The sequence below is a fragment of the Cavia porcellus genome, unplaced genomic scaffold (assembly GCF_034190915.1).
Source record: "Cavia porcellus strain 051 isolate PalLab524CR breed Dunkin Hartley unplaced genomic scaffold, mCavPor4.1 scaffold_49, whole genome shotgun sequence".
Lineage (NCBI taxonomy): Eukaryota > Metazoa > Chordata > Mammalia > Rodentia > Caviidae > Cavia > Cavia porcellus.
Window position 1 is genome coordinate 962,422 of NW_026947532.1, and position 26,651 is coordinate 989,072.

General features: G+C 60.5%; 2 protein-coding genes and 1 long non-coding RNA gene across 9 annotated transcripts; 1 reads left to right on the forward strand and 2 right to left on the reverse strand.

The window, feature by feature from the left end:
- Position 1: 1 nt before the first annotated feature.
- Positions 2 to 7,381, reverse strand: Card9 (caspase recruitment domain family member 9). 4 transcript variants are annotated; one of them, XM_013155846.3, is made up of 12 exons: positions 7,251 to 7,381; positions 6,957 to 7,164; positions 6,597 to 6,734; positions 5,622 to 6,106; positions 5,385 to 5,528; positions 4,803 to 4,928; positions 2,527 to 2,721; positions 2,223 to 2,264; positions 1,957 to 2,005; positions 628 to 698; positions 297 to 376; positions 2 to 223 (listed from the first exon to the last, which is right to left on the reverse strand). In XM_013155846.3, the coding sequence occupies exons 2-12, from the start codon at positions 7,138 to 7,140 to the stop codon at positions 124 to 126; spliced, it is 1,614 nt and encodes a 537-aa protein (XP_013011300.1). In that variant the 5' UTR covers positions 7,141 to 7,164; positions 7,251 to 7,381; the 3' UTR covers positions 2 to 123. The 4 variants fall into 4 exon arrangements, 3 of the variants coding, with proteins under 3 accessions (XP_013011300.1, XP_013011303.1, XP_063100441.1); XM_013155849.3 differs by having other exon boundaries at positions 6,957 to 7,161; positions 7,251 to 7,377; XM_063244371.1 differs by lacking the exon at positions 4,803 to 4,928 and having other exon boundaries at positions 6,957 to 7,356.
- Positions 7,382 to 7,534: 153 nt separating this feature from the next.
- LOC106028342 (uncharacterized) lies at positions 7,535 to 9,679 on the forward strand. Its single transcript, XR_002792031.2, has 2 exons — positions 7,535 to 7,707; positions 8,656 to 9,679. It is a non-coding gene; the product is annotated as an uncharacterized LOC106028342 (long non-coding RNA).
- Positions 9,662 to 26,183, reverse strand: Snapc4 (small nuclear RNA activating complex polypeptide 4). 4 transcript variants are annotated; one of them, XM_063244368.1, is made up of 22 exons: positions 26,032 to 26,183; positions 24,750 to 24,894; positions 24,327 to 24,373; positions 23,185 to 23,352; positions 22,985 to 23,110; positions 22,460 to 22,538; positions 22,127 to 22,208; positions 21,715 to 21,819; positions 21,570 to 21,642; positions 21,071 to 21,235; positions 19,123 to 19,270; positions 18,826 to 18,932; positions 18,598 to 18,692; positions 16,734 to 16,828; positions 15,819 to 15,898; positions 15,209 to 15,592; positions 14,199 to 14,445; positions 13,860 to 13,930; positions 13,347 to 13,439; positions 12,969 to 12,996; positions 10,997 to 12,573; positions 9,662 to 10,472 (listed from the first exon to the last, which is right to left on the reverse strand). In XM_063244368.1, exons 1-22 carry the CDS (start codon positions 26,134 to 26,136, stop codon positions 10,359 to 10,361), a joined length of 4,134 nt encoding a protein of 1,377 aa, XP_063100438.1. In that variant the 5' UTR covers positions 26,137 to 26,183; the 3' UTR covers positions 9,662 to 10,358. The 4 variants fall into 4 exon arrangements, with proteins under 4 accessions (XP_063100438.1, XP_013011296.2, XP_023422174.1 ...); XM_013155842.3 differs by having other exon boundaries at positions 13,347 to 13,448; XM_023566406.2 differs by having other exon boundaries at positions 13,347 to 13,448; positions 24,750 to 25,048; positions 26,032 to 26,121.
- Between the last annotated feature and the right edge of the window lie 468 nt (positions 26,184 to 26,651).

Here is a 26,651-nt window from a genome sequence, read left to right on the forward strand (position 1 = left end):
GTTGCCTCGCAGGTTGTTTTTATTTACTTAGTCGCGTGCTGCAGACTCCTACAATGCACATTTAGAGTACAATGCGAATAGGACGCCAGGTCCTTGGGGAAGAGTCTGCGCATCCCTGACGCGCTAGGAGCCCTCTGTGTCCGTGTTGTCGCTGCCGCTGCTGTTCCCGCGGTCGCCCTCACCCTGTTGCCAGCCGCTATGCACTTTCCTGAGCGCTCGTTTCCTGCGGGAGCGGTGGCGGGTGTTAGCAGGTGTCACCCGTGTGGTCTCGACCCCGGCCCGCGCCCGCGACCTACCTGCGATAGTTCTCGAAGCTCTCCTTGAGGCGCCGTCGTTCCTTCTCGGGGGGCTCCCCGCCCACACTGGGACCCAGGTCCTGTGAGGCGAGCCCAGCTGCAGCCGCGCGCTCCTCCCTCCCGGGTTCCCTTGCGCCCCCTCCCGACCGCCCCGTCAGGCCCCCAAGTCCACTGTTGCCTGTTTGCAGGACATGAGTGGCGCTGCTAGTGTTCCAGACGCTGCACCCCAAGAACGTCCAGGCGGGGATCTGGGGATCACCCCGCAGTTGATTCCCCGATGACCGACCAGGGCCAGTAAGACGCAGGACAGCGAAGACCCCATAAGCCTTACGTGGGGGCTCAGGGAGCACGGCTCCTTCTGCAGGGATACACAGAGCTGCTCCAGGTTCTCGGCCAGGCCACCTGGAAAACAGCAGGGCAGGGCCTGTGGTTGCAGCCCCTGCCCTCTGCCAAGCTGGCTCTGCCCAGGCCAGTCCGGGAGGTCTTGTGAAGACTTCCCACCGCACAGAGGAGAGACAGGAGGCGGCCCCAGGGCAAGACCCAGCACTGGTCCCCAGGGCCACCTTCAGCGGCCGGCTTCTCTAAGCTGACAGCCCCAAACAGAGCAAGTGCACACAGGAAAGACCTCGAGCCCAGGACACTTTTCCTGTGTGTGCCCCAGGCAGATGCTGGGCATTTTGGGGCAAGTTGGCACCCAGAGTGTGGGCGTGGGGATGAGTAGCAAGCTGGGCACTCTACACTGCCCAAGTGCCAGAGTGCACCAGGGCCTCAGTAGAGCAGGCCTCTGGCCCCTTGGGCAGAAGGTGCGTGGGGGTGGGTAGGGCTGCACTGTTAGGGTCTCCCTTGATCTGCACTGACTGACACCCTCCCCACCCCTTCCAGCTTCACACTGCCTGGCAGCTTCTGAGTCCTGCCAGCCTCTGTTCATGTGGGCTCACTGGCCTCAGGTTCACATGGCCCAGCTGCAGCTGGTGGCTGGCCCCACTTCTCCATTTGCTGCTGCTGCTGCTTCCCCCTTTTCCCTTGCATGGAAGCTGGGTCAGGCTGATCTGGGGAAGTCGGTGTGTCTTCCCACACAACTTCAGACCCCAGCTCCTCCCTCTGCCACCTCTCACCTTCCCAGCAACCACACCCACAGATTCTCCCCACCCCAGGCCCAGGCCCAGGGATGAATAGCCCAATTTTAAAAGCAGAGGTGGGATGCTGCCCAGCTGCTCAAAGCCTCTGCCACGTCTGGCACTGGGGACAGCACATAGTCACCTGGCCCCACTGCCCAGAGCACAGTAGACCCTCACTTCCTAGCCTTGTACACCTGGACACTGGTCTACTGCAGTGTCCCTCTGCAGGGAAGCTAGACAGGCAAGACCTGGTCCCCTCTGTGATCCCAGGGCCTGCACAGGGAGGGGTGTCCACAGTCTGTGTCCATGGACAAGTTTGCTGTGGGCCACACGTCCCAATCAGACTCTGACTCTCTCTCTGCTCTCTGGGTGTCCTTGACCTCGTGGCTTATCCCCAAGCCTTCATTTCTCCATGTGAATGTGAGGGTGTGGCAGGTGATGGAAGCAGGGGAATGCATCGCTTGGCTGAACCTGCTGAGAGCATTCTGGAGAGCTGTCCAGGACCCGCCTTGAAGGCTTGCTGTGTATCCCTGCCTGCTCACCTTTGTCTGGGAGCTGTCCGTCATCTTCCAGGTCCCCAAGCAGTGAGAGCTTCCGGAGAGAGGCAGGTTGTCCTGTTAGGCCACCCTGCAGGCTACCACTGCCCCTCCGGCCCTGGACCTGGCCCACTCTACAGCCCACACTGTCTTCTGTAGGCTGCCAGGCCAGGCACGATGGGGCCGAGGAGGTAGCCCTGTTGTCAGTCCTCTGACCTCTGAGTCCACAGAGGTCCTGGGGGCTGGGGAGCAGAAGGGTGGGAGCCACTTACCTCCTGGGAGTTCCTGGGTGAGCTGTCCTCTAGGTCAGAGCTCTGTGTTCCCAGATGGGGGGGGGGGTGTCAGCGGATTGTGTGCTTCTCTCCTCTCCCCTCCCCACACCCCTCCGTGCTGGGCTGCCTGTGGGCTGTCGCTCGGTCTCACCACCACCATTCTGCAGTCCCACTTCCCACTCGAGCAAAAGCCATGGACATGCCTTTGCCCCACCACAAGGACACACAGCCCCTCCGAGAAGGAAGGGGCTGACACCTGCCCAGCTCCCTCACTGTACACTCAGCTGCTCCAACCCAGGCCCACCAGGACCAGCGTGTCCAGCTGCTGCTGCTGCTTGAGCTGGGCCTCGGCGGCCAGCAGCTGGCCCTCACTCTGAAACAGCTGCAGCTGCAGCTCGTCGGCCTTCTCTCCCAGCTCTCGGATGCGCTTGCGCAGCTCGTCCTTTTCCTGCAGGCTCCGGGCGCACTGTGTATGCAGCTTCTCCTGCAAGGCCATGGCCTGGGGACACCAGGGCACAGCTCAGCGGGCAGGCCGAGGCAGGCAGCATGCCCCACTCCAGCAACCCACAGCACCCCAGGGCATGGAGGACGGTGCTAGCTTCCAGCAATTGTGAAAGCAGTCAGGAGGCTCCCGATGGAAAGCATGGATGTGAAAGGGGCAAAGAAGCAGAAGAAACTCCCCAGTTTAGTGCTGAGCACAGTCCTGGGGACCGTGTCCCCCACAAAAAGCGCCCCCATAGTGGAGAAGCAGCACATTTATGCCCCACCCACAGGTGTGTGTCCTATAACTCTGGGAGGTAACCAATACCAAGAACATGATCACCCATGCTGCCTCAGGTCCTTTAATGCCCATCCCTTCAGGGCCCCCAGGTGTGAGGTCCCCGTGCAAGCTGCGGAGGGCCAGACTACAGCTCAGGAGAAAGCTCAACCCCAGCTCAGTGACAGGAGCTGTGGAGAGCCCCGGGCGAGATGGGAGATAGAGCAAGGGCAAGCAAATGACAGAAACTGTGGCGTAGGAATGGAGAAGGCGGAACCAGAACAGCTATGTCAAAATGCCAGAAAACCAGCCAGACGTGGTGGCACACGCTTATAATCCCAACACCTAGAATGCTGAAGCAGGAAGATCACTGAGCCTGAGCCACATAGAGACACTCTGGTTCAAAAGACAAATCACAGCCAGGTATGGTGGCTTAAATTTTTAATCCCAGCACTTGGGAGGCTGTAAGCAGAATTGTCACGAGTTCAAACCCAGGTTGGGCTTCACAGTGAATTCAAGGACATCTTGAACTACATATTGAGAACTTATTTCAAAAAGCAAAAAAAACCCACAAATCAGCAAACCAATCAATAATGCTTACCCTATCCCCTAGACGCCCCAGGCATGTGCAAACCCTGGCCTGCTCCAGCCTCATTTGCATTTTGGCTTTGACTCCCCTCAGTGGGCTGTGGGTGCCATGGCACCTCCTCTGAAAACCTTGTGTGGTCCAAGTCTGCCCTTAGGACAGGCCAGCAAGCAGGGCACCCATCCACTGGGCCGTGACTCCTGCCTATCCCCATCTCACACAGTCCTGGCATCGAAAGGGAACCAGTGCTCGTCCGACTCAGAAGTGGGCTCTCTGGCCACTGGTACTCTCACAGTGGACCATCACCACTTCCGCTTACTGTCCTCACTACTTCTTAATAAACCTGATACTTGCTACGCTGTCCGAGAATCCTGCTCAGTTCTTTGTTTGGGACACCAAGAACCTCCACCCCCATACCACCTTCAGATAACATGGGGCACCCAGCCCTGCTGGCCAGTGCCTGACCATCACCCCACTTCTTGTCCCACTCTAACTTAGAGCCGCCTGGAAGGAGCCAAACTTCAGCTCACCGGGAAGGGAATCCAGGGAGGAGGGGCTGCCACAGCCCCATCCAGGAAGCAGACACAGGGCTTTGCCCACTGGGGAGTCCTCCCACCTCCACCCCATCTCTGCCGACTCCTCACAGGATGAGTGTGGGCCACCGGCCTGTTTCAACATCATGTGGTGCCAGGGGTTCTGCAGGCCAACGCGTCCATGACTCACTGAAACCACTTGCAAAACAGGGTAGGTAGAAAGCTCCTGTTTTTGCACAGTGAGATGCAGGAAACAAAACTACCATACACAGCACTGAGGAAAGCCGGAAAAGAAGGGGCTGAGATGGCTAAGGTTTTCCCTGAGGCTAGGAAAGGCTGGGGTTGGGGAGGAGGGAGAATTGACGACACTACTGTTTACATACTTTTTTCCCCCTGGTATTGGGTATTGAACCCAGGGCCTGTGCACTGAGCTACATTCCAGTCCTTTTTTTAAATTTGGAAACAGGGGGCTGGGGATTTAGCTCAGCGGCATAAGCGCCTGCCTTGCAAGCAGGCAGTTGTGAGTTCGATCCCTGGTACCAATAAAAACGAAAAAGACCAAAAAAAAAAATTTGGAGACAGGATCTAAGTGTTTATAGTCACCAGGTGGGGCTGGAAATTTGAATCCTCCTGCCTCAGCCTCCCAGAAAGCTGGGATCGCAGGTGAGTACCACCACACCACCAGCCCTCCCTGCCATGCCCACCTGGTCCCGCTCGATGGCAACCTCCTCCATCTGTTGCAGGATGGCCTCGATGCGCTCCTTGTACATCTTGGAGTCTTTGCGCAGGGCCAGGCACTGCAGCTCAATCATCTCTCTCTCCTCGGAGCACTGCAGAGTGGCAGCTGCCTTAGCTCCACCCCAATCCCAGGGCCCATCTGGCCTCCAGGCTGGTGGACTCAGGGTAGGAGCTGGGGGGCTCCTATGATTGGACTATGCTCACCACGTGAGCCTAGGACCACAGCAGCATGGTCTCTGTGGGAGACCATGGCCACCGCCAGCATTTGGCCACAGGCATGTTGAGCCCAAAGGACAGGGCCACGGACAAGGCTTGTGTGCAAAAAGGCTGCATTTTAAAAACAGGCACATAGACCAGGGGTGGTGGTGCATGCCTGTAATCCTAGCACCCAGGAGTCTGAGACCTGGGCTACACAGTGAGCTTAACCCCAGCTAAACTACATAGTGAGACCCTGTCTCAAAAGGCAAACAAAAACGCACAGGGAGACTTTCAGCAGACCCCAGCACCCCTGCGGCTTGGCACCGATTGGCCTGCATCACTGCTCATACCCGGGTACGGAGGGCCTCCGCCTGGCGGAGGTCCTTGCGCAGAGTGAAGATGGTGGCTGCTTGCTCCTGGTGGTCTCGAAGTGCCTGGCGCCAGTCCTCCTCCAGCACTTGGATATAGGGGCTGCTCCGCTCCAGCTTCCCGTCCTGCGGGGTGGGGGCAGTGAGGGTGGGCCTGGTGCGAACCTCGCCCCCCAACTCTCGCTCCCCGTCCCTGTGTGCACTGCCCACAGTGCCCACCTGTGCCGCAGCCTCCAGCTCCTGCACCCGCGCCTGCAACAGCGCCTTCTCCTGCTGCAGCTCCCACAGCCGCTCCTGGCTGGGCCGCTGCTCCATGGCGTGCCGCAGCTTCAGCGTGTGTTTGCGCTCCACCTTGCAGTCGTCCTCGGCCTTCATGAGGCTGTGGCGCAGCCGGTCCACCTCCAGCTGCAGGTCACGGTTGCGCATGAGCGCGGCGCCCTTCTCCTCGCTCAGGCGGGTCAGCTTCATGGCCAGGTCGTAGTTCTCGTCCTTGCAGCGCTTGAGGTCGCGCATGCCGGCCTCGCACTCCTCTTTGAGCCGCCGCACGCGCTCCTGGTGCTTGCGCAGCAGGCTGTCCTTCACGCGCAGCTCCTTGATGAAGTCATCCTTGGAGCTCAGCAGCGCCGTCAGGTCCTGCACCTTCTTCTGCAGCTTCATGACCTCGGTCATCAGCAGCTGCGTCAGGCCCGACTCCCCAGACGCATCTGGGGTCCGGGAGGCAGCAGCCAAGTCAGGGCGGCCTCTCCCGCCCTGGTCAGACAGAGACCCAGGAGGGCAGCTGGCTCTGCATTACCGGCCGCCTGCGCCGACAGGGTCCCACATCCAGGCTGAAACATATCTAAGACAGGGCTTCAGGGGGTCCAGCCTGAGCGAATACTGAGGCCAGGAGGCCCACACCACGCAGACACCCTGCCTGCCGCTCTGGAGAACAGCAGGACCCCTACAACCTGAGGGGTGGGAAGGACGCCAGGCAAGAACCCTTGAACCCTAGGGCGACCTTCCTGCGGGTCCTCCGTTGCAGGGAAGACAGGGGTATAGGGTAGGGCCTGCCTAAGCCCCGCCCCTGTCATGCACATAGGCTCCGCCCCCAGAGGGTCTGCCCCACAGTAAGTCCTGACCACGCCCCCGATCCTTGCTCCGCCCACAGGGCCCGACCTGCCCCGCCCTCCGTCTAGGCCCCACCCCACCCCTCACCGATGATCGTGGAGAAGACGCGGGCCGGCTCCTTGCCCGTGACTTTCTTGTACAGCTGTGGATAGTAGAGCTCCAGGCTTTCCAGGAAGGCTACATAACCCTTGTGGCCGGTCCGCTGCAGTATGTCCAGGAGCAAACCTGAGGGCCGCAGAGCAGGTGGAGGGAGGCTGCGGGCTGGGCGCTCTGGGCGAGGGTGAACGCTGGCCTGTCAGTGTCCCCTCCGCACTGCTGGGGTCTCACCACAATGGCCTGGCCGGCAGGGCACAAACGCTCCCTGCCTGCGCACGACAGTGCCGGTCAGGCCTCTCCCTCAGCCCCCTCCTCCGGACTGGCTCCCAGGGCGCTGAGCGAGGCACTGACCCACTTTGCGCTTGCGGATGACCAAGTTGGGATCGCTGAGCACCTGCTCCTCGTCGTCGGGGTTCAGGACCTTGCACTGCCTCAGGTAGGGCGTGATACGCGAGGGGTCGATGACAGAGATGAGCTTCACGCGGAAGCCCTCCAGCGTGCTCCAGCATTCGTCCTCGTTCTCGTAGTCTGACATGGTGGGCTGGAGTCAGGGCAGCTGCTAAGGTGGATGCAGATCTGTGGTGTGGGTGGACAGCCAAAGTGCAGTGACCGCACCCTTCAGGCCACCCAGCCAGCACCCTTCACCTCCACTGCCACCTCGGAATTTTCCCTGGGTCTCGGGAGGGGCAGGTGGGTCTGGGGGAGGATGCCCCCCCAGCACTCTGCCCCCGCACCCGCTCCTGCCCTATCCAGGCTGGGGCGAGAGGTAGGTTGGCAGTGGCCCTCCCACTTCCTCATTCCCCAGAGGCCAGTGCCCTCCTATCCTTCCGCACCGAGGCTGGTGATGCAACCACCCCAGCAGTGCTGTCACTGAGCTGCCCAGGCAGGCAGGTCAGGGCTGCCCTGCCAGGCATGGGCACATTGGGAGAGGCTGCCCCTGCCACTCATGCTGGGAAGCTGCTGTTCACCATCCCTGCTCTGCTGTCCTGATGAGGCCTGGCCCTGGCCCCAGCCCCATACCTGGGATGGTCACAACTGCTGGGACCAGTCCTATGGGGACCCCTGCTCAAAGCACACAGGAAGCCACTCACGTCGGGACTGGGTAAGGCAGCTGCTGCCAGGACCAGCGCCCCTGACTGGGTCCCTGTCCTACAGCAGCCTGGTCCCTGTGGGAGCTCTTAATCCTCTGTGCCTCCTGCCATTCTGTGCAGAGACCCAGTGACAGTCTGTGGGCCACAGGGCCATTGCCCTCGTACCCTCTCCCAACCTACTACAGCCCCACCCTGGTCTCCCACCTCCCACTGCTGTAATCTACTGAGTGGCTGTGAAGAAATGGAAGAACATGAAGGCTCCCAGCCAGCCTGTGAGAGCACAAGGCTGCTCTGGGGCGCTTGCCTGGGACCCAAGCAGAGCCCACTCTGGTCCGCTCAGCCACTTTTTGGAAGGATGCCAGCCTGGCCTACCTTGGGGTCCTGTGAAGCCACCTGCCTGCAGCTGCTGGGGTGTCTGCAAGATGCTGCCAGCCTGGGGTTGGAGGAGTGTGGAGCCTGGGCGGGAGGCTGCACTTCCTGATGGGTTTTGGGTCCTCCTGCAGTGGGGCACAGTCCCTGCTGGCCTGCCTTGATTGGCCAGCGCAGTGGCTCTAGGGCGGGGCCCAGTAAAGTGGAAGTCCTCTGGGGAGCTAGGTGCCTTCTCTTCTGTCCAGAGGTGGGGTCCAGGGCCACCTGGAGTCCCTGTCTTGCACCTGGGGATGTAGCAAGGGGCAAAGACACCCCTGGAGCTGGAGGCCAACCCCCCCAAACCTCATCCTATGTACTGTAGCCTGGGCACAACATCTGGAGGCTTCTCCAGACAGCCCCACCTGCTGCCGGGGGTCATAGCACTGGTGTCAGGCCTGCAGGGCATAGGTTGGGTACAGAGGTTTGAGAGTTGGCAGCCCCCACATGGAACCCCAGAGAGCAGCCTAGGGCCCCAGCCTGTTGGCTTCACCTTGCTGTTAGCCCATGGTCGGGCCAGGGCCCCTGACCTAATCTGGATCCTTGTCATATAGGCACCTTCAGGACACCAGAACCAGCCCCAGGAGGTGCTGATGGCAGACCCCAGTCAAATCTGCACTTCTGCCCCACCTTGGGCAGCTCTGGAGCCTCAGCCCCAAGACGGAGGAGGGAAATCCCCAGGCTGAGCCTCAGCTGGTGTAGCTGGTTGGACAGCACTACCCGTGGACATGCTGGGTTGGGCTGAGGCAACAGGTGGACAGGCAGAAACTGGCACATGGCAGGGCAGGGCGCCCCACAGGTGTGGCAGTGACCCCACACCAACTGTGGAGGGGCTCTTATGGTTGCACTACACTGGAGATTCTGCCTGTCCAGCCCTCTCAGTGCTAACAGGCATGTGCAGAGCTGACGAGCCCCCCATCGCACCGTTTCCCAGCTGTGAGAGGACAATGGTGTCTTCCTTGGGGTACATGCTCTTAAAATCTGTCACACGAAGGTACCAAATCAGCAAGAGAAAGGCCTCTGGAAAACCCCCAGGCATTTGAAATGAAGAAACCTGTGAACAGCCCTCAGGCAGAGGAAGTCCTGGGGGAAGGCAGCCATGTGAGAGGGCGTGGGCCTGGAGGAGGAGCCCCCTTAAGAGCCTGTGTCCCACGTGAGAGGCTGTGCAAGAGCACAGGGAGTCACAGCTGAGACAGCAGGGGCCACAGGACAGCCAGTGTCACTGGGGAGAGGGACAGACAGCTGCGGCTTGGCCTCCTGCCATGTGCTGCCGGCATAGAAGGGAGGGTGACTGCAGTGACCATGGGCTCTGGGAGTCCCTGCTGGACGTGGTGTGAGCAGAGCCACAGCTTCTCTGAATGGTCAAGGACCACTTGTGACTTCTCCCCATGCTCCATGAGGCCATGTGGGCATGAGGGCCAGGGTGCAAGACTCTGGAGGACCCCAGGGTGCAACCGGGGATGCCCACAGAGCTGACTGCTGTGACCACAGAGGCCCTGGCTGCAGCCTGAGATGGGCATGCTACCCAGTGTTCGAAACAAAACCACAAAAGCCTGCATCTTGCATTTAAGTACAAAAGTGTTCTGTCTGTTCCTTTTAACACCCAAACTCCAGCAGGGCCAGCTCTGACAGCTTGGTCACCACAGGCAGAGGGCAGTCTGTGGCCTCTGCAGGGTGGGGTGGGCTCCTGGGCCCCAGAAGTACTTGTCCTGGAACGGAGGGATGCCCTGACCCCAGCAGGCCCAGTTCCCCAGCCAGAGCCCTTGACACCCAAGGTCCTGTCACCTCTCCTGGTTCTGCCCACTTCAGGACCACTTGCCACCCCTCTGGGTTCAGTGGGGACCCACTTGGGGCCCTGGGCACCTGCCGTGCAGCTCCTGGGACCCAGTGACAGCGAGGCGCTGTCCAGGCTTAGGATCAGAGGGACAGTGCATAGGCTGTGTGCAAAGCAGTGGGCAGACACTGTCGGAGCAGTGCCCTCCCTGGGATGGTGGCCCGGAGGATGTTTCTGAGGCGCTGAGATCCCAGGGAGGAGGGGAAGGGGTCTCATGGCAGGAGGTGGCTGCTAGGTTGAGGGGACACTTTGGTGAGGGCCCAGAGGCTACAGGCAGAACCTGGGTGGGGGCAACAGACAGGGTGGATAAGTGTTCCAGGAACGCCTGTGATCAGCCCAGCCAGTCCACTGAATGCTGCTGCCCCACATGCTGGACTCTGCCTCTTCCTGAGTGCAGGCCGCCTCCAAGGGCCTCGACTGCACTCACAGCTGCCACCTCCGCTTCCGGTTGTGGCGGCCATGCCGGGTCCTGAGCACATCCAGGTCATCAGAGGCATCCAGGCAGGAGACTGCGCCCTCTCCAGAGTCTGGGGTTCCCTGAAAGAAAACCCCAGGTGAAGGGAGATGTGGGACCTCTAGGCACAGGACAGGGTGAAGGCATGAGGATAGTGCCCTACCGGGACCCCAGTGACACCTTCCAGGGTCCACAGGCACCCTGGCTTTCTACAGTCCTCTTGGCGGGGTCTCCAGTCCCCTCTGAGATCCAAGGGGGCTGGCATTCTACTCCCTGAAGTAGGGCAACTGAGAGAGGGACAGGGCTGGGCAACGCAGGTGGGCACAGGAGCCTCCTTCCCCTAGCCGCATGGCCTCTGCAGCCTGCAATTTGGCGTGGCCCTGCCTTGAACCCCAGGACAAGCGCCTGAGACCTCCTGGAAACGGGGAGACTTTGGGGGAACTCATGACATGTAGCCAGGGAGGCCCAGGGACAGTCCCAGTTGTTCTGTCACAGGTCCTTGTAGAAAAGAGAAAGGGTTTCACAAACACAGCTAAGACCTCATGAGCAGAGGAGGCAGGGAGGTCACCCTGCCACAGGGGAAGAGGGCTGGGCCCGGTGTCCTCACCTGCATGGGGCTCATAGGCATGGGCCTGGCCTGAATTCTGGGTGCCGTGCAGCCCAGCTGCTCATTCCCGTCCCCATCCCCGGACTCCAGCTCGCTCAGGTCCTCATCAGTGCTCTCCAGGCCTGTGCTCAGGACTGCCGAGAGGGTGGTGGGGACACCGTCAGGAGGCAGAGTGGCCAGGAGTGCAGGCAGTGTGAAGAGTGCCAGGAACCGCGCCTTCAACAAGAGGTAGGCTGGGTTGTCCTGCAGCTGCCTGCGCACCAGCTCCAGAGAGGTCCTCCAGGCCACAGGTCCGACTGCTCTGTCGACAGCCAGTGAGGCAGCCTTGTGCTCCAGGGCCGCCCTGTGGAGCAGGAGGCTGGACAGTGCCCGCAGGCTACACAGGGCCGGGGGCTGGTAGGGCAGCCTGGTCTCCAAGGGGGGCACACACACGCCCCGCTGGCCTCGCAACCACTGCTCCTGTGTGACTACCTCACTTTCCAGGCAAAGCAGGCCCAAGTCCAGGGCCCTCTTCTCCAGCCCAGGCAGAAGCGGCCTCTCCAGACCCAGGGGTCCACTGGGCACCGCTGTCCCTCCTGGATCACCCCCAGAGCTGGGGCCACTAGGACCAGGCAGATGGTCGGGCTGTGGGGATCCTGTGTGGGGGCTGTTGGCCTGGGAGGACATCCTGGGTGCTGATGCTGGCCTGGCCACCTGCGCCTCTCCACCAGTTGCCTCTGTGGAACTCTGGGGTGGAGAGTGCGCTGTCCTGGATGAAGGTGCTGGCTCTGTGCCCATATTGGCTGGGGGCTGACAAGGGGAAGTGGGAGGCCCAGAGGGAGTTGGTGGTGCTAGTGCTGGTGTCTTGGGGGGCTGGAGCACCTCTCCCGGTGTGGGGAGGCCCAACACGGCCGGTACCTGCACAGGGAGCAGCCCCTGGGCTGTGAGCACCCAGGTGATGGGCAGGGGGATGCTGGTGGCCAGCGCGGGTGTCAGGCTGAGGGGCTGTATATGTGGCTGAGCGGGGCTGGGGGCTGCAGGCAGGCAGGTTGGAACCTCAGGTAAGCCTTGCCTCCGAGTCGTGGTGGGGGCCTGAGACTGACCTAGACTGCTCGGAGGGCAGCCTGCAGGGGCCTGGCCGGGGCCCAGGGTGGGAGCAAGTTGTGGGACTTGTGACATGGGCAGACACTGGTCCTTGTCCTTGCCTGAAGTCCCTACTTCCTGCTGGGAGCCAGAAGCACTTGTGACAGTTGCTGTGGGAGTCACGGGCCTGGGGAGTCCTGTGCTTGTGAAGGCAGGACCCACCACTGGGGGGCCCTGGCAGGCTGATGTGAGGGGCTGCTGGAGGACCACTGGCGAGATCAGCAGCTGTGGTGTAAGTGACACAGGGCCCAGGGTGGCCTTCCTGGTAGGAGCCTTGTGGAGCCGCTTCTCTCGGAGCAGCTGTGACACGGTCTTCGGCCTGGGCCGGGGGCCCTGTGGAGGCGGTGTGAGTGCTTGGGCTGAGGTGGTTTGGACCCAGCAGGACTTTGGCTCTGTGCTCCTGGAGTGCGTGTTCCTCACGACGTCCTGAGCCGATGCTTGTTGAGGGCGGCAGCCTATGGAGGGTGGACACCACCTTGATGGGGAGACCTGGCGTCTAGTCTAGGGATACAGCCAGCTGCTGCTACAGTTGTGGCTAGATACAGGCTTGGGAGAGCCTGATGTGGTGGGTAGGGGCTCCAACACCTGCTCCCAGGTCTTCTACTTCAAAGCCCCCAAGTGGCCTGAGCACAGCCCCTGGGCCCTGAGCTTGGACTCTGCAAGCTGCTCTCTCCTGTGTGACAGCCTCGTGCCCTCGGGACCCAGGCCCCACCCAGCTCTGCTGTCTTTGTTGACTGTGGCAGCCAACAGAGCTGGCCCTAGGTGTTGCAGGAAGACCACTGTGACCATTGCCAAGGCCCATGCACGTGGCAGGTGCAGCCCACCCCACCAAGAAATGCAGAGGCAGTACCTGGGGGAGCTGGGGCTCCAGGGGGGACCTGAAAGGAAGGGGGTGAGTCAGGCAGCATGGTCCTCACTGAACCCTACTGCTCCCCACTCCCTGAGAGCTCAGCCGGGTGCTGTGCCACAACCAGGCCCCTGGCCAGAGCATACAGGGCAGTCGGGCAGTGTGGGGTCCTCTGACACTGTTGAGGTGAGGTGCTGTCCCCCAGGTGATGGGGCCCTGAGGTGAGGCCTCCCACTGTCCATGTGTGTGTGAGTCTGACGCCCCAGCTCCTGCTACTGAGTCACGCAGAACACAGGCTCAGCACTGCCGCAGAAAGCAGCACAGCCAGAGCCAGGCCCAGGCCTGCACCCACCCTCACCCCTCATTCCAAGTGCCCATTACCTGCAGAGGACGTGGTAGGGGATGCTGGGGGCCAGGTGGGGGCAGCTGGGCCTTCCTCTCCCGAACAACCTCCATACAGCCGGCAGTGTCGATCTGTAGCAGCTGGGGAACGAGTGGGACTGCAGGCGTGCAGGAGATGGAGGGCAGCCCTGGCGCTGGCTGCTCGGGCTGCAGCCCAAGCAGTGCCTCGAGGACAGGGCGGCATCGCACACTGCCCAACCCTGGGCCTGCAGCCCACTCAGTCCTCGGCCGGCCGCCTTCCATCCGACAGGGCCAACTCGGCTCCTTTGGGCCTCCTCTCCCCTCATCTCCAACCTCCTCCCTGGGACGTCAGGTGCTGGGGTGCCCAATGCTGGCTGCCCCTTCCTGGCCCAGGAACACAGTACCAGCTGCAGCCACAAGACTGTTTCCTGGGACTGAAAACCGTAGGTAACCAGTGTGCAGGGAAGAAACCTGCTGCGAATTTCACTTCTTTGCCAAAAAGCAAAGCTGCCGCCACCATGGGGAGCTCACCTGCATGCACAGTGTGAACACGGGTGTGCTGGCCAGGTGCACTCGCTCCAGCTGCGTCCTGACTCCATCAGCTGGGGACAAGGGCACAAATAGGAAGGGGCTGTGCCACGGAGCCGCCCTCCTGGTGCCCAAGAGCGCCCTCCAGCCACGGGTGGGTCTCTTTCCAAAGTTCCCCCCACAGCTGGCTGCCCCTGCCTGGCCTGGGGAAACAGTGAGGGCAAGGAGGAGCCGACTGTGCGTCCTCCTGCCTCCAGGACTTGCTGCTCAGAGCCCTAGCCTATGTGCACTGGGCAGGTGGTACCCCTTCTCTCCACCCAGGACCCTGGGGCAGGGCAGTACCTCGAGTCTTTGTCACTGCGGGCCTCTGGGGAGCCAGTGTGCAGGGCAGGTTGACATCACCCACCCAAGGTGCCACAGCCAGCAGCAGCCTGCGTTCCAGGAGCCGCCGGTGCAGAATGCGCCTGCGGCGTTGGTGTCTATTCTGGAAGGTTCTACGCCACAGCTGCCGCAGGTGGGCCCCAGCCTCACGGTCACCAGGGCCAGGCCCAGGGGGTAAGCTGGGCCGTGGTGGCTGCCTCAGCCTCTCCTGTGGGCAGAAGACAGGCGTGTGAACTGCTGGACATGGAGGTGCTGAGTGGCCCCCACTGTCTCAGGCCACAGTGGACAAGACAGGACCACTGGTGGTGCCACACGGGAGTGGGCGTACGCCCCGGTCCTCACCAGTGAGGGGTTCCGGGCAGCTGTGCTGCTCCTAAGCACCCTTCGCACCATCTCCAGTGGCACTTTTAGCAAACACTGTCCACTCTGGAAAGACCACAGGCCAAAGGCCTGCTGTTGTGGATGCCACCACGTGCAAGCCCGAGGCACACGTGTGGGTGCTCAGGCTACACCAGCCCTGCTACCCTTTCCAGGCAGTCTAGGGGCACCAGGGCTCTGGCCCCACCTAGGGCCCAAGTCCTCGAAGACAGAGGGGCAGGCAGATACACTGGGGTGGCCACACGGAGCACGTGGACAGGGTCCTGGACAGGGAGGCCACAGGACCATCGTTCCCCACTGTGCCGTCTCCTCTCCCCTCTCCCAGCCCAGAGGCTAAATGTCTCAGAGACTCTGCCAGCCCTGCATGTCCCTGAGGCAGGGCACCCCAGGGGCCTCTAAAGCAAACATGCTGGCAAAGCAGAGGCTGCCAGCTGCCAAAGGCTATGGTCTCACACGGCTGCATCAGGTGGAAGCAGGAATCTAAGCTGGGCGTGGCGGTGCCCAGGCCAGCCTGCTGCTCGAGTGCCAGCCCCTGTGACCCCAGAGCCCAGGCACCCCTCTCCTCTGTACATGTGTAGGGTACCCCTGCCCACCTTGTGGGCAGGCTCTTCCAGGTTTGTGTGCTGTGTGCCCGCTGAGTGGGTGCCAAGGACCTCGGAGGACGCCTGCACCTGTCTCCTCTCCTCTCCAGGAGCCAGGGCCGTTCGGGAGGCCTCGGGCCTCTGGGTGGCGCTGTGCCGGACAGGAACCCACAGGTCCATATCGGGCACTGTGTACTGCGGGGACGGTGGCATGCTGCCTGCCTGCGGGGGCTCCTCCAGCTCCACCTCAGAGTCTTTGCTGCTGCTGCTGCTGCTGCTGCTGCTGCTGCCACTGCCACCACTATCACTATCTCCACTGCTGCTGCTGCTGGAACTCCATCGGACCCTGGGGCGGGGTCGACGCTGCCGCCGCCGCCTCTGCACCCTTTGCTTCTTCTGAGGGGGAAAGGGCCACTTAGGGACAATAGGCAGGCGCTGGGCACTGGGGACAGGTCAGCCCTGGGGCACAGGGCTGCTGCTGACAGGGCAGGGTCCTTGGGAAGATGACATGCCAGGGCCAGGAACCATGCACCCGCCACCTTCCCTCCCTTCGTCTGGCTCAGCAAGTCCAGAGGTGATGGGGCCTGACTTCCAGCGAACCCTGACTCGGGCAGCGCCTCACCCCAGCCATGATCTTCCACTTGCTGAGACACTGGGAGCCAGACCGGTTGGGGAGTTCAGAGGCGATTTTTGCCCAGTGACCTTAAGAGGAAAACCACATGGAAACTGCTGACCCAGTGACCAGGGCAGGCAAGAAGCCTGTGGGGTCCCAGAGCCAGGGATGTCCCAGGGCTTCCTGCCTCCCGCCCTGCAGGCTCAGCAGAAGCAAGGTGCACTCACAGCATACAGTTTCTGAATCCTGGGGATGAAGAACCCCTCAGGGCAGCTCTGGCAAACGTCTAGCTGAGAGTAAAACCATCTGTGTGGGCCCAACCTCCCCTGCACGTCCACCACTGAGGACCATCACAACCTGTGTCTCTCAGACAGCACTGGGTGGAACGTGGGTACAGTGGGACAACAGGGAACAAAAGCCTCCATATTCTATATGTCACCCTCAAACATAGCAATCCCACCACTAGGCTTTATTCTGAGGCGATGCTACAAACATGAGCAAAGACTAAGCCAAAACTGCTCATTTAATCCTCCCTGGCAGCAAAAGTCTAGGGAGTAACTGGAACATTCATTGGGAGAAGAGAAGGCTGGCTGCACAACCTACACACTGCTCTTCAGGGAAATGCCCCGAGGCCACTGAAACTGGGTATGGGAAGACACACACAGCCCAGGCGGGCAGCTGGTTGCATGCAGGCTCGTGCCACTGCCTAGGGAAGCTGTCTGCGCAGAGCCAGGAGTGGGGAGTGGGTGCGCGCAGCAAGCTGCCTTCCTTCCCATCCACCTGAGCCCCTGCACTCCCTTTGTGAACATGCAAGCATCTGGAGGGTGCGCTCGGCCTGGCATGCATGAGTGAAGCCCCAGGTGTCCGGGAGCCCAGCGCCATCAGGACAGGGACCACAGGGCAGCATCCTGGATCCATGCTCACCAACGCCGTGCTTCTCTATTAACCCCAGCAGCTGTTCTTCCTCCTGTGCAGTCCACCGCCCCTTCTTCAGGCTGGCATGCAACCTCCGCAGGTACCTGAAAGCCACCAAGAGAAACAGACCTGAGACATGAGGGCACCTCCCACTGCTGTCCTGCTTCTGCAGTGACTGCAGATCCAATGTGCAAGGACTTCATTGAAAACCAGCGCCTTTCTGCTTCACAGGGTGCCCCCAGGGAATGACAAGCCACAGGTGGGCATGGTATCTGCTGGGCACCTAGGGCCAGACCCTACAAAGGCCACAATGTGGGGATTTTGCAAATGGCAAAGGATCTGAACAGCTGGCTCGCCAGAGACGGTGACAGATGGCTGGCAGGCGAAGGCAAAGATGCCTCTCATCAGTCTGCCCCGGGCTACACCCAGGCACTGCTTCCCCTTGAGGCCCTATGGCCGCCTGTCAGGGCACAGCCGAGGCGGTGCTGGCATGGGTGTGAGAACAGGGCACTCTGTGCACTGCTGCTAGAAATGAGGGGCCCAGCTGCTTTGCCAGTCTGTTGGTCCCTCAAAAGCTCAGCGCAGGAACTGCTGGAGCGGGCCACTCTGGCCTGCCCCTAGAGGAACGTGTTACATGTTCACATGAGGACTTGCAGCCAAGGCTCAGAACGTGCTTGGGTCACACGGTGGCCTGAGTCCCTCCTGTCTAGGCTGAGCAGCCATGCACACTGCAGTCCTGTCACCACCAAGGGTCCTACTGCGGCTCGCTGGGCAGCATTTGTTCCTGGGGTTCACCCAGGGACATTGTCCTACCTGCAACACTTTGAGAAGTCACCCGCTTTCCACACAGCATCCAACATCTGCCCCTCGTCCTTGCCACACCTGTCAACTGCCCTCACTGACACCCTGAGGCAGTGAAGTGGGCTCATTGTGGCTCTGCACATCACAGATGGCAGGCATGTTTCCACAAGCCCAGACCACCTCTGCAGCAGGGCTTCTGTGCGAGACTTTGGCTTTGGCCTTATCGACTGAGGTCTGTGTCACTGCTGAGTGGAGCTGCTTTCCAGAATGGTCAATGTGTTTTAAAATTGGTAAAAACACGACGTACACCTGTCAACCTGAGACTCTGGAGGCTTGCTGTGAGCCCAGCCTGGGTAACCTGGTAAGACCCTGTCTCACATAAAACATTAACGGGCCAGGCACAGTGGCATACACCTGGTATCCTAGCACTTGGGAGGCCGAGGCAGGAGGATCGCCATGAATATGAGGCCAGCCTGTGCTACATAGCAAGTTCAAGGATAGCTTGGACTACACTGTGAGACCCTGCTAAAAAAAAAAACTAAACAAAACAAAACAAAAAAGAATTAACAAAGGATTGGGGTGCAGCTCAGGGTGACGCTCCTGGGTTCGTTGCCCAACACCCTCAAGCTCTCAAGGTGACTGTGGCGATGTCACGTGGCTCAATGCTCTGGTTACAAACTGCTGACCCACAGGCTTTAAGGCGTTGTGAGGTGCATGAGCTACATCTCCCTGAGCTGCTCTAAAGAAGGCAGTGAGGAAGGGAGGGGAGGGCTGCAGCTGCTGCCTGGAGACTCTAGCCCCAGCAACCTGGAGGACTCAATGGCCAGGCTCAGAACTGCACCCAGGAGGTGGCCCAGCAGCCAGCATCTTGCACTTGGTGACAAGCGGCACAAACACAAAATGTGTGTGTGTGTGTGTGTGTGTGGAGGGGAACACAGTGGGCCCTGTGACCAGGTTCCCTGCTGGGTGGACCACAATCGTGATGCCCCCCTCCAGCCACGCCCCTGCCCAGTGGAGCCACACCTGGCCCTGTCACCCTGACGTCAGCCACTCAAACCCCTGAGCAACTCACCGATCTCTGCACTGGGCATCGCTCCTGCCTGGCACCTCCTCCCGTATCTTAAACCAATCCTGCTCCCCATACTTGGCGACTGCTCTCAGCAGCTTCTGCGGGCATGATGGGCAGGTGAGGAGCACCTCAGGGGCACAGCTAGAACCCCAGGGCCTGCTGTTCACAGTCACCCAGGACAGCAGGCAGGCCTCCCAGGGGGCGGGTTCTCCCTGGACCCCTCCAACTCACAGCATCTTCGTCTGGGGCCCAGAACCCCTTTTTCAGGCTAGGATCCAAGCTTTTGGTCCACCGGTAGATCAGCTGCATGGAGTCCCTCCCTTCCATGTAGTAGACAACTGGGGACAGAGAGGTCAGCTGGAGACCACTCAGGACAGTCGGGTGTATGGGGCTGAGATGCAGCCTCCACACAGCAGACAACTGGGCAAAGTAGGGGCTCAAGGTGGCCAAGTGGAAGTGTCTCTGACAGGCAGGAAGTGCAGACCCGGGCGAGGCTGCCCCCCACCCTGCACCACCCAGCACACTTACTCCTGCGGTAAGGGACGTGACTCCCCACGCGCATCTGCTGTACCAGCTGCGTGAGCATGCGGTCCTCCTCCTCTGTCCACTCTCTGCGCTTCAGGGCTTTGTTGTGCTGCTGGAACTTCTGTAGGCACTGGAAGGCACTGCGGCCAGTCTGCATGAGGCCGAGAGAAGCAGACAGGGACACTGGGTTGGCCCTGCACTGGAGGGACATGGGCACACGTCTGGGACTGGGTTCTCCCTCTGCCATGCCCTGGACCCCTGACCACGACCAGGATGACCAGCAGGAAAAGCTGCAAGGTGAAGCAGATGACGCCTGAGCCATACTGTGACTCCATATGGAAAGGGAGGACACATGCTGCGGGGAGGCTGCTGGCACCTGCGCCTCCTCTTGCTCCCTACCACCATGGTGGGCTCTTGGAGCCTCCCTTGGGATGGATCTGGGTGTGAAGGCCACAGCTCTGGAGATGCCCCCGGGAGGATGCACCAAACAAACACCTCGGCAACACCAGTACCCTGCCTAGTCTGCATCTCTTCCTGGGAAGGGGCTTCCAGGGGCTCACTTAATCTGCCCCTCACCCTGTCCTCCCAGGCACACTGGCCAGCAGACTGCTCTGGGTGGAGTCTGTTCCCCAAGGTGCACAGCACAGGCCCACAGGACTCTGGCCACCACCTGAGCACGTCTGCAGCATGACTTCCCTATTGGGGTGGCACCAACACCATCCTGTCAGCCTGTGCTGTGGGCATTGACACACCGGCCTGCACATGGGAACCTGTGCCCTCTTGCACCAGGGTGGGCCACCTCCTGACTCGTGAAAATCCAACATCCCAGGTCACAGGCCCCCACTGGTCAGTGGCCTGGCATCCTCAGAGGAGATAGGGCTGGACAGCAGTGAGGCTCCAGGCCTGGAACCTGTGTGAGGAGCCACATGTAGTGGACTTGGGCAGCCTGGATGGTGACCAAAACGATTTCCAGGGAGGAAGAATCCCAGGGGAAAGCTGCAAACCAGCAGAAGCAGGTCTGACTGTGGTCTGCAGACAGCAGATCCAGTGCCCACAGCAGTGTCAGGACTGGCAAGGGGGAGAGGGAGGAGGACCAGGAAGAGGACACAGGTGGCCCAAGGAACCCTGATGGGGTGCCCCATGCTGCAGCTGACCAAGAAGGCCTGAAAGAATCAGGACCACAGCCAGCCTAGCCAGTGCAGAGCTGCCTGCTCCGCAGGGGGAGTCCAGGACATGGTCTGGCTCCCTCTATGCCCTCTATGCTGGGCATGGCAAGGACAGCATGCTTCAGTCTCCTCCCTTGGGAAGACAGGGAGTGGCTCTGTAGCCAGGTGGTCTCAGTCTTGGAACCCTTCTGTGTCAGCCTCACCTAGGGCTGGGAATGCAGGCATTCACCACTGTGCCTGTCCGGAAACATGCTTTTTAAGAAAATTTTTTTTTTTTGGAGAGCAAGTTTAGTTTTGTGTGCTGCAGCCATGTGCTCTGTCACAAAACAAAGGATAGATTATTTAAAATGCAGACTTCACATAGCACATTCTCCGGGCAGGACTCTGAATGTAGGATGAAGAGTGAAAAGGCTGAGACAACTACTTAAATAAAGGAAACCATGTTCCCAGAAAACCTCAGGGTCAAGGGTAGCAAAAGCCAACATCGCAGATTCTCTAGAAGCCTGTGGAAAGGACCTTCCACACCACACCCTTCTCAGAAGCAGGGTCTCAAATGTCTTGGCAGTAAAGACAGACGGCCACAGGAGACTTTGAAAGGGCAGAAGAACCCAGCTGCCCTGGCAGGCCCGGGGCCCTGGGGTGGCAGGGAGCCTAGCCTAGAGAGGCAGGGGCGCAGCTGAGCCCTGCTGCCTGCTCACTGCTGGGAAGGCTGCAGGCTGGGGCGGTTGTGGGCGTAAATGCAAAGCCCAGGAGTGTCCGAGGGTCTGGCCCAGTCCTGTCCTCACCCCCAGCTCCTTGGCAACCAGCTGCCACTGCAGGTGGCCGTGTGCGGTGGCGACGGCTGTGAGTCGCTCCACCTCCTCCATGCTCCACTCCTGCTTGTTGATGCTCGGGTGCTCGGAGCTCTGCCAGAACTTCTGGATCTCCTCTGCACTGCGGCTGCCCTCGAACTGCGTGGGGAGCACAGCCTGCTGGGTGCTGGACGAGCCGGCATGAGCCGCCTCTGTGGCCAGTACGCTTGTGGCCAGGAGGAAGTGGAGCCTCCCTCCAAAGTTCACCTGGCCACCACAAGCAGCTTTAGCCCCAAAAGCAAAGCCAGGAGCCTCTGAGATCACCTGTCTCAGAGGGGCCTTAGGTTGGACAGGGAGGGCCCAAGGCCACTGCTGCTCTTCCTGGCCACTAGACATGTACACAGCCATCGGGCTAGTGCAGGCTGGGGTACAAGGCCTGAGCACCCACCACACCCCACCTCCTTCTCAAGGGGAGCCGGGAGCCCTGACTTACATTGACTTTGGAGATCTTCTCCCAGTCATGGCTGTCCATTCTGTTTCCCAGCAGGGCCTCCTCCGGGAGCTGGCTAGAGGAAGACACAGAGCGTGGGTGTCATGCCAGCCGGGAGGCACCCCACACCCGGAAGGCCCTGGCTCACTTGATGTCCTGGATCTCCTGCTCCGCACACCTGGCCTGCTCCTCCAGGGCCTGCCGCTCTGGCTCACTGGAGACCCAGCTCTGCTTCTGGCGCAGGTACTCGAGCCTGCAAGGCAGGAGAGCTGCAGACGGTGCCATGTGAAGAGGCTGGGCAGGCACTCTCGACCGCCTCTCTGCTGCCTTGGCCCCTCACTGCTGCACCCTCTGGGGTCACCCAGGATGGGGCACTTGGTGGCTACCAGCTGTCCTTCATCTCAGGGCCTGGCCACACTGCTGAATGGGGCAGAGCAGACAGGAACACCTGTGTCCCTGAGGGGGCTGTGGAGGGAAGACACTCTTGGCCGTGGGGGAGGCTGCCCCACCCACCCACCAGGCTATAAACATCGACCCCACATGGCTGTTTCCACCCTTACTTCAGCAGCTTGGGCTGGAGCAGGCGTTGCAGCCGGTCGCTCACCACCGCCTTCCTGAGCAAGGCCTTCTCCCAGTGCTTCCCTGAGGAGGGCAGGGGACAGGAGGCTTGGGGTGCCAGGATGCATGCTGCATCCTCCCCAGCCTTGGGCACTGTGACCAGAGCAGCCAGGCCCACAGCCAGCCTCTGTTCCATCAACAACCCTCCGAGGCCGCAGGGGACTATGGGGCTGGCAGTCCCCAGGGAGGAGATAGCCTGCTCAATGGGGAGCGCCTCCCCCCCCCCCCCACGGCCCCACCAGGTCTCCACACCAAAGGCCCAGAGAGGGTCTCACACTTGGTCACCAGGAGCTGCTCGAAAGCCTTGATCCCCTGGGCAGCCTTCTCCCTTGTGTCTTCATTGGCAGGAGGCCCCTGTGTCAGAAGCATGATGTCATGACAGGGCAGGCTGTGCTGCAGTCACCTGCAGTGTTCAGCTCCCCCAGCCCTCCTGGTCTCCTCTGCTTGGGGCTGTAGCCACATGCATGGCCTGGGCGTGACCTGACCAGCAGGGGTGGCCAGAGGCTCCCGGGGGACAAGCAGCACAAGCCTGCAGTCAGCAGCAACAGGCTGTGCAACAAGAACTTGCCAACAGCCCAGAAGCTGCCTCAGGGAAATGCACCCCACACCACCCTCTTGGGGCAGAGCTTGGCACACAGGGACTCTCACCCAGGGACAAGGGAACTCTGGGAGGATGGAGAATGTCCCCAAGAACCTGTGGAAACTTGGGACCACTCACAGCAGGCTGTGGGGACGGAGCTCCTGCCCAGGGGTCCGACCGTGTGGGCTATGCAGACCACAGCAGGATTCCAGACACTCACCATTCCAGTGACCTTGTCCTTGAAATACGGCTTCATGAAGTGTCCGATATACATGTGTGGCAGCAGTCCCTTGCTGTCCTTCACTCTGGGGCCTTGCGACCCAGAAAGGCCCCACAGGATCTCCTCCTGGGACCAAAGCAAGGCTGAGCAGGGCCCCAGGGGCAGAGGGGCTCGGGCGTGGGCATAGCTGGCAAAGCTACCTGCTGCTCCCGGTTCTGGGCCAGCAGCAGGCTGACCTCAGCCAGCTTCTCCTGGATGACCTCCTGGTAGACCATGTTCAGCTGCAGACAGGTCTCAGGGTCCTCGGGGAGGGCTTTCTCCTTGGGGTCCTCCTCATCATTGCTGCCTCCACCCCATCTCTCTTCCACCTGGTTAACAATGGAATGGCCGCCAAGGAGGGGACATGAGGTCCCCTCCTACCCTATCGAGATCTACGTTCTGCTTGCTGGGCCCCGGGACACTGAGGCTGCTCTAGCACAAGACCATTGGGTGTGGAAGCAAGAGGTCCCCAAGGGGCCTGTCTAGTGACTACAAGAAGGGGGCTGGGGCTGGCGTGGAGTGATGTGAAGAAACACAGGCACTGCCCAAGGATTCGGTCCCCAGGACGCAGCTGCCCAAAACTCTGCCTGGAGGTGGAGATGCCAAAATGCCCACAGAGCAAAGTACCCACACACCACTGAACCGTGCCAATCCCCAAGAGAGAGCCTGCATACCCCTCCACATGTGGGGTAACTCCACATTTTGTGATAGACATGGTGGGAAAGAAAACAAACTGCAAAAGCCTGGAGTGGTGCTGCACTCCTGTAATTCTAACACCGAGAAGGCTAAGGCAGGAGAATCATTTGCAAGCTTGAGACCAGCCAGGGCTACAAAGTGTGCCTAAGGTCAACCTGAACTGCATAACGAGACCTTGTCTCAAAAATACAAAAATAAAAAAATAGCAAAAGATTCTTCAAACAAAACTCCAAATGAACAAGAGACGGTTTGTAACAGCTGGCACCACTGATTCCAATTGGCACAGTCCTGGGTGCTGGTCCACATTGACTGAAAAGGAAGGCAAGGTGGACACAAGGTGCAGCGGGTATAAGAAGTAACGTCACGTGGGAGGTGAGGTAGTACTTGCCAGGAATAGCTGGCAGAGTAAGCACCAGGCTACTACTAGTGGTGGTCATTTCCAGGGCCAGTTTTTGAGAGCCAAGTACTTTGGGGCATCTTATTTTTATAATATGCATTAAATTCACAGTGCAGAAAAGCCGAAAGGGGTTCACACTGCATGGCGCTGAAGAGTTTGGGAAAGTGGTAGCTGGCCTAACCTAGCAGTCAGCGGGGGGAGTAGCATTACCAAGACTGGGGGACCAGCGATGTCCAAGTCCTCCGCAGGAAGTGACTCTGTCAAAAACACAAGTGCACCATGCTGGACACCAGAGGACCAAGAGAGGGCACATGGGACAGGGGGAGTGTACAGCAGGGAAGGGGTGATTCTTCCTGGCAGGGGAGCCCAGGGCAGAAGAGATCCCAGGTGACTGACTAGGCCCAGGGCTAAGCCTTGGGTCTCCCCTCCTTCCAAGATGGCATGCTCACCCAGAGCCCAGCCAGTTGGCAGGAGGACAGGCTGTGTGTACAGTCAGGAGCTCAGAGGTGAGGAATGGGGCTCTGTGGCTGCAGTAAAGGCAGAGGCCATGCTGGGCAGGAAACAGCAGGGCTATGGGGCTGCTGGGGGCAGGGGTCCAGCCACGCCTGGAGGAGGCCAGGTGCACAGGCTCACCTGCATCAGAATCTGAATCGAGACTCGATTCAGAGATGTCCACGGGGATGCTGGAGGAGCTGGGGTCCAAAATCCTTTCCAGCTCCTTGATCTCCTTCGATATCTTCTCTCTTTCAGCGTCTATGTCCATGATTTCTGCCTGCCTCTAACACACATCACAGAGTATCAGTACTGAACCCATCCTGCCATGGTCCTCTGGAGGGAGACTGAGAGCTAATCCATGACTCCAGCTGCAGAGGCATCCAGTGCTCCATATGTGGATTAGACACGTAGAGGGCACCAGACAGATGACACAGCACCTGGACAGCACCAGAAAGGGACTCCTGGGGAAAGGCTCCATCTGTGCCTGCACTCTCTCTAGCCAGAACAGCATCTTGCAGGGGCTGACACTGCACAAACAGCTAGTGAAGCAAACAGGAGGCTTTCTCCTTAGGAACAGTGGTCAGCAAAGTCTAAAGGGGAAAGGAAGCTAGAAAGAGAAAGCAAGGCCCTGGCAAAGAATATTCCAGAAAAACATATGCCCATGCCTAGCAGGCCAAATGGCAAAGAAACAGCCTCCCCTATCCTTGGCACCCGCTTCCAAGTGGAGGCTATCAGCAACAAAGCACCCCACAGCAGGTGCTATCCAGGTGCACCAGGCTTGTACCTCCTCATACTGGGCGAAGTTTGTCAACCTGCTAACCATGCAGCAAGAAGCCAGCGGGTCTACAGAACCACAGCAAAGTCAAAGCTGCAATCTACTGGGCAGGCCAGGTGGGAGGAGGTGCTCTCTTTGGGTGGCCTGGCCTCAGGCAAGGGCAGCTCACGTAGTGAAACCAATGTCACTCCTCTCCAGCCCCCGACCTCACTCCGTGAGGTCAACGTCACAAGTTCAAGTCCTAAGCCTCAGCCGGCCGCCTTCCCCAGCACCAGGGTCACCCTCTTCCAACCGAACCGTCTCTCCAGCGGGCAGGTCACAGCCCAGAGAGGACTTCAGGCCCACGGGGTGACCAGGGACAGCGCGGCAGCTCGGGCTCAGCTGCTCTCACGGCTTCACCCCATAAACCATCAATGCGAGAAGCCGCTGGCGCCCCTGCGGACGGAGACCGAGGCAGGAAGGCACAGGGCCGTCCCGCGTGCGCCGAGAGATCTAGTGGTGCAGGCTGCGCGGAGCGCCACTACCTAGCCCCAAAAGAGACGCGGGCCCGCCGGCCTCAGTCTACCCGTCGTATACCCTCCGCTTCAGCAGCCTGCTCCTGCGGACAGCAACCCCTCCGCGGGGTCTGTCCCGCCAGGCCCTCACCTGGGGGCGCCTCCCCAGCACCGCGAACTCTCTGGCCCAAAGGCCCGCTCCATCGCCCAGGAGACTACAATCACAACGCTTCCGGCTGCGGCAGGAGTTAGGCATGCGCACCGGAAGTCCCGCCTAATGCGGCGCAGGGCACTCTGGGACAGCAGCCGGGGACTTCAGGGCCAAGACGCGCTGCTCGGCGCTGCCCCTGCACGGCCGGACTGGGTACTGCCTCACGCTTGGGCTTGGCCAGGCCGTTATGCTTCTATGGATGGTTAGCAGTGGAAGGCGAAGTTCGGTTGGGGCCCATGCACACAGTTGCAAATGACTGAAGGGCTGGCTGCATGCAGAGCCCGCCTTCCATGCCACTCCACCTGCAGGGCCACAGGGTGTTCACGTCAGACCACTGGTCCAGGCGCACCCAAGTTGGACAAGGTAGGCCCTCTGCACCCTTGGCAGCACATGGGAAGGCCAAGACGTCCACCCTCAGGTAGCCTGGCAGGCCCCAGGCGCCTCTGCAGGAGGAAGCTGCAGGATGAGCCCAGAAGGAGGGCTTCCAGTGCAGAGCTGGAACCCCTGGCTCCTCCAGGACCCGCTATCTCATTCCTGCCCTGGTCCAGGCTCTGCTCTCG

Coding starts and splice junctions, on each gene's coding strand:
- Card9 (XM_013155846.3), bottom strand. CDS start 7,140: ATGTCAGACTACGAGAACGAGGACGAATGCTGGAGCACGCTGGAGGGC. Junction 4,929..5,384: donor CGGAGGCCCTCCGTACCCGG/GTATGAGCAGTG, acceptor GCCACTCTGCAG/TGCTCCGAGGAGAGAGAGAT. Junction 2,265..2,526: donor AGCTGGACACGCTGGTCCTG/GTGGGCCTGGGT, acceptor CTGGGAACACAG/AGCTCTGACCTAGAGGACAG.
- Snapc4 (XM_013155842.3), bottom strand. CDS start 26,136: ATGCCTAACTCCTGCCGCAGCCGGAAGCGTTGTGATTGTAGTCTCCTG. Junction 22,209..22,459: donor GCAGCTCCTGGTGACCAAGT/GTGAGACCCTCT, acceptor TGCCCTCCTCAG/GGAAGCACTGGGAGAAGGCC. Junction 15,593..15,818: donor AGTGGAAGATCATGGCTGGG/GTGAGGCGCTGC, acceptor TTTCCCCCTCAG/AAGAAGCAAAGGGTGCAGAG.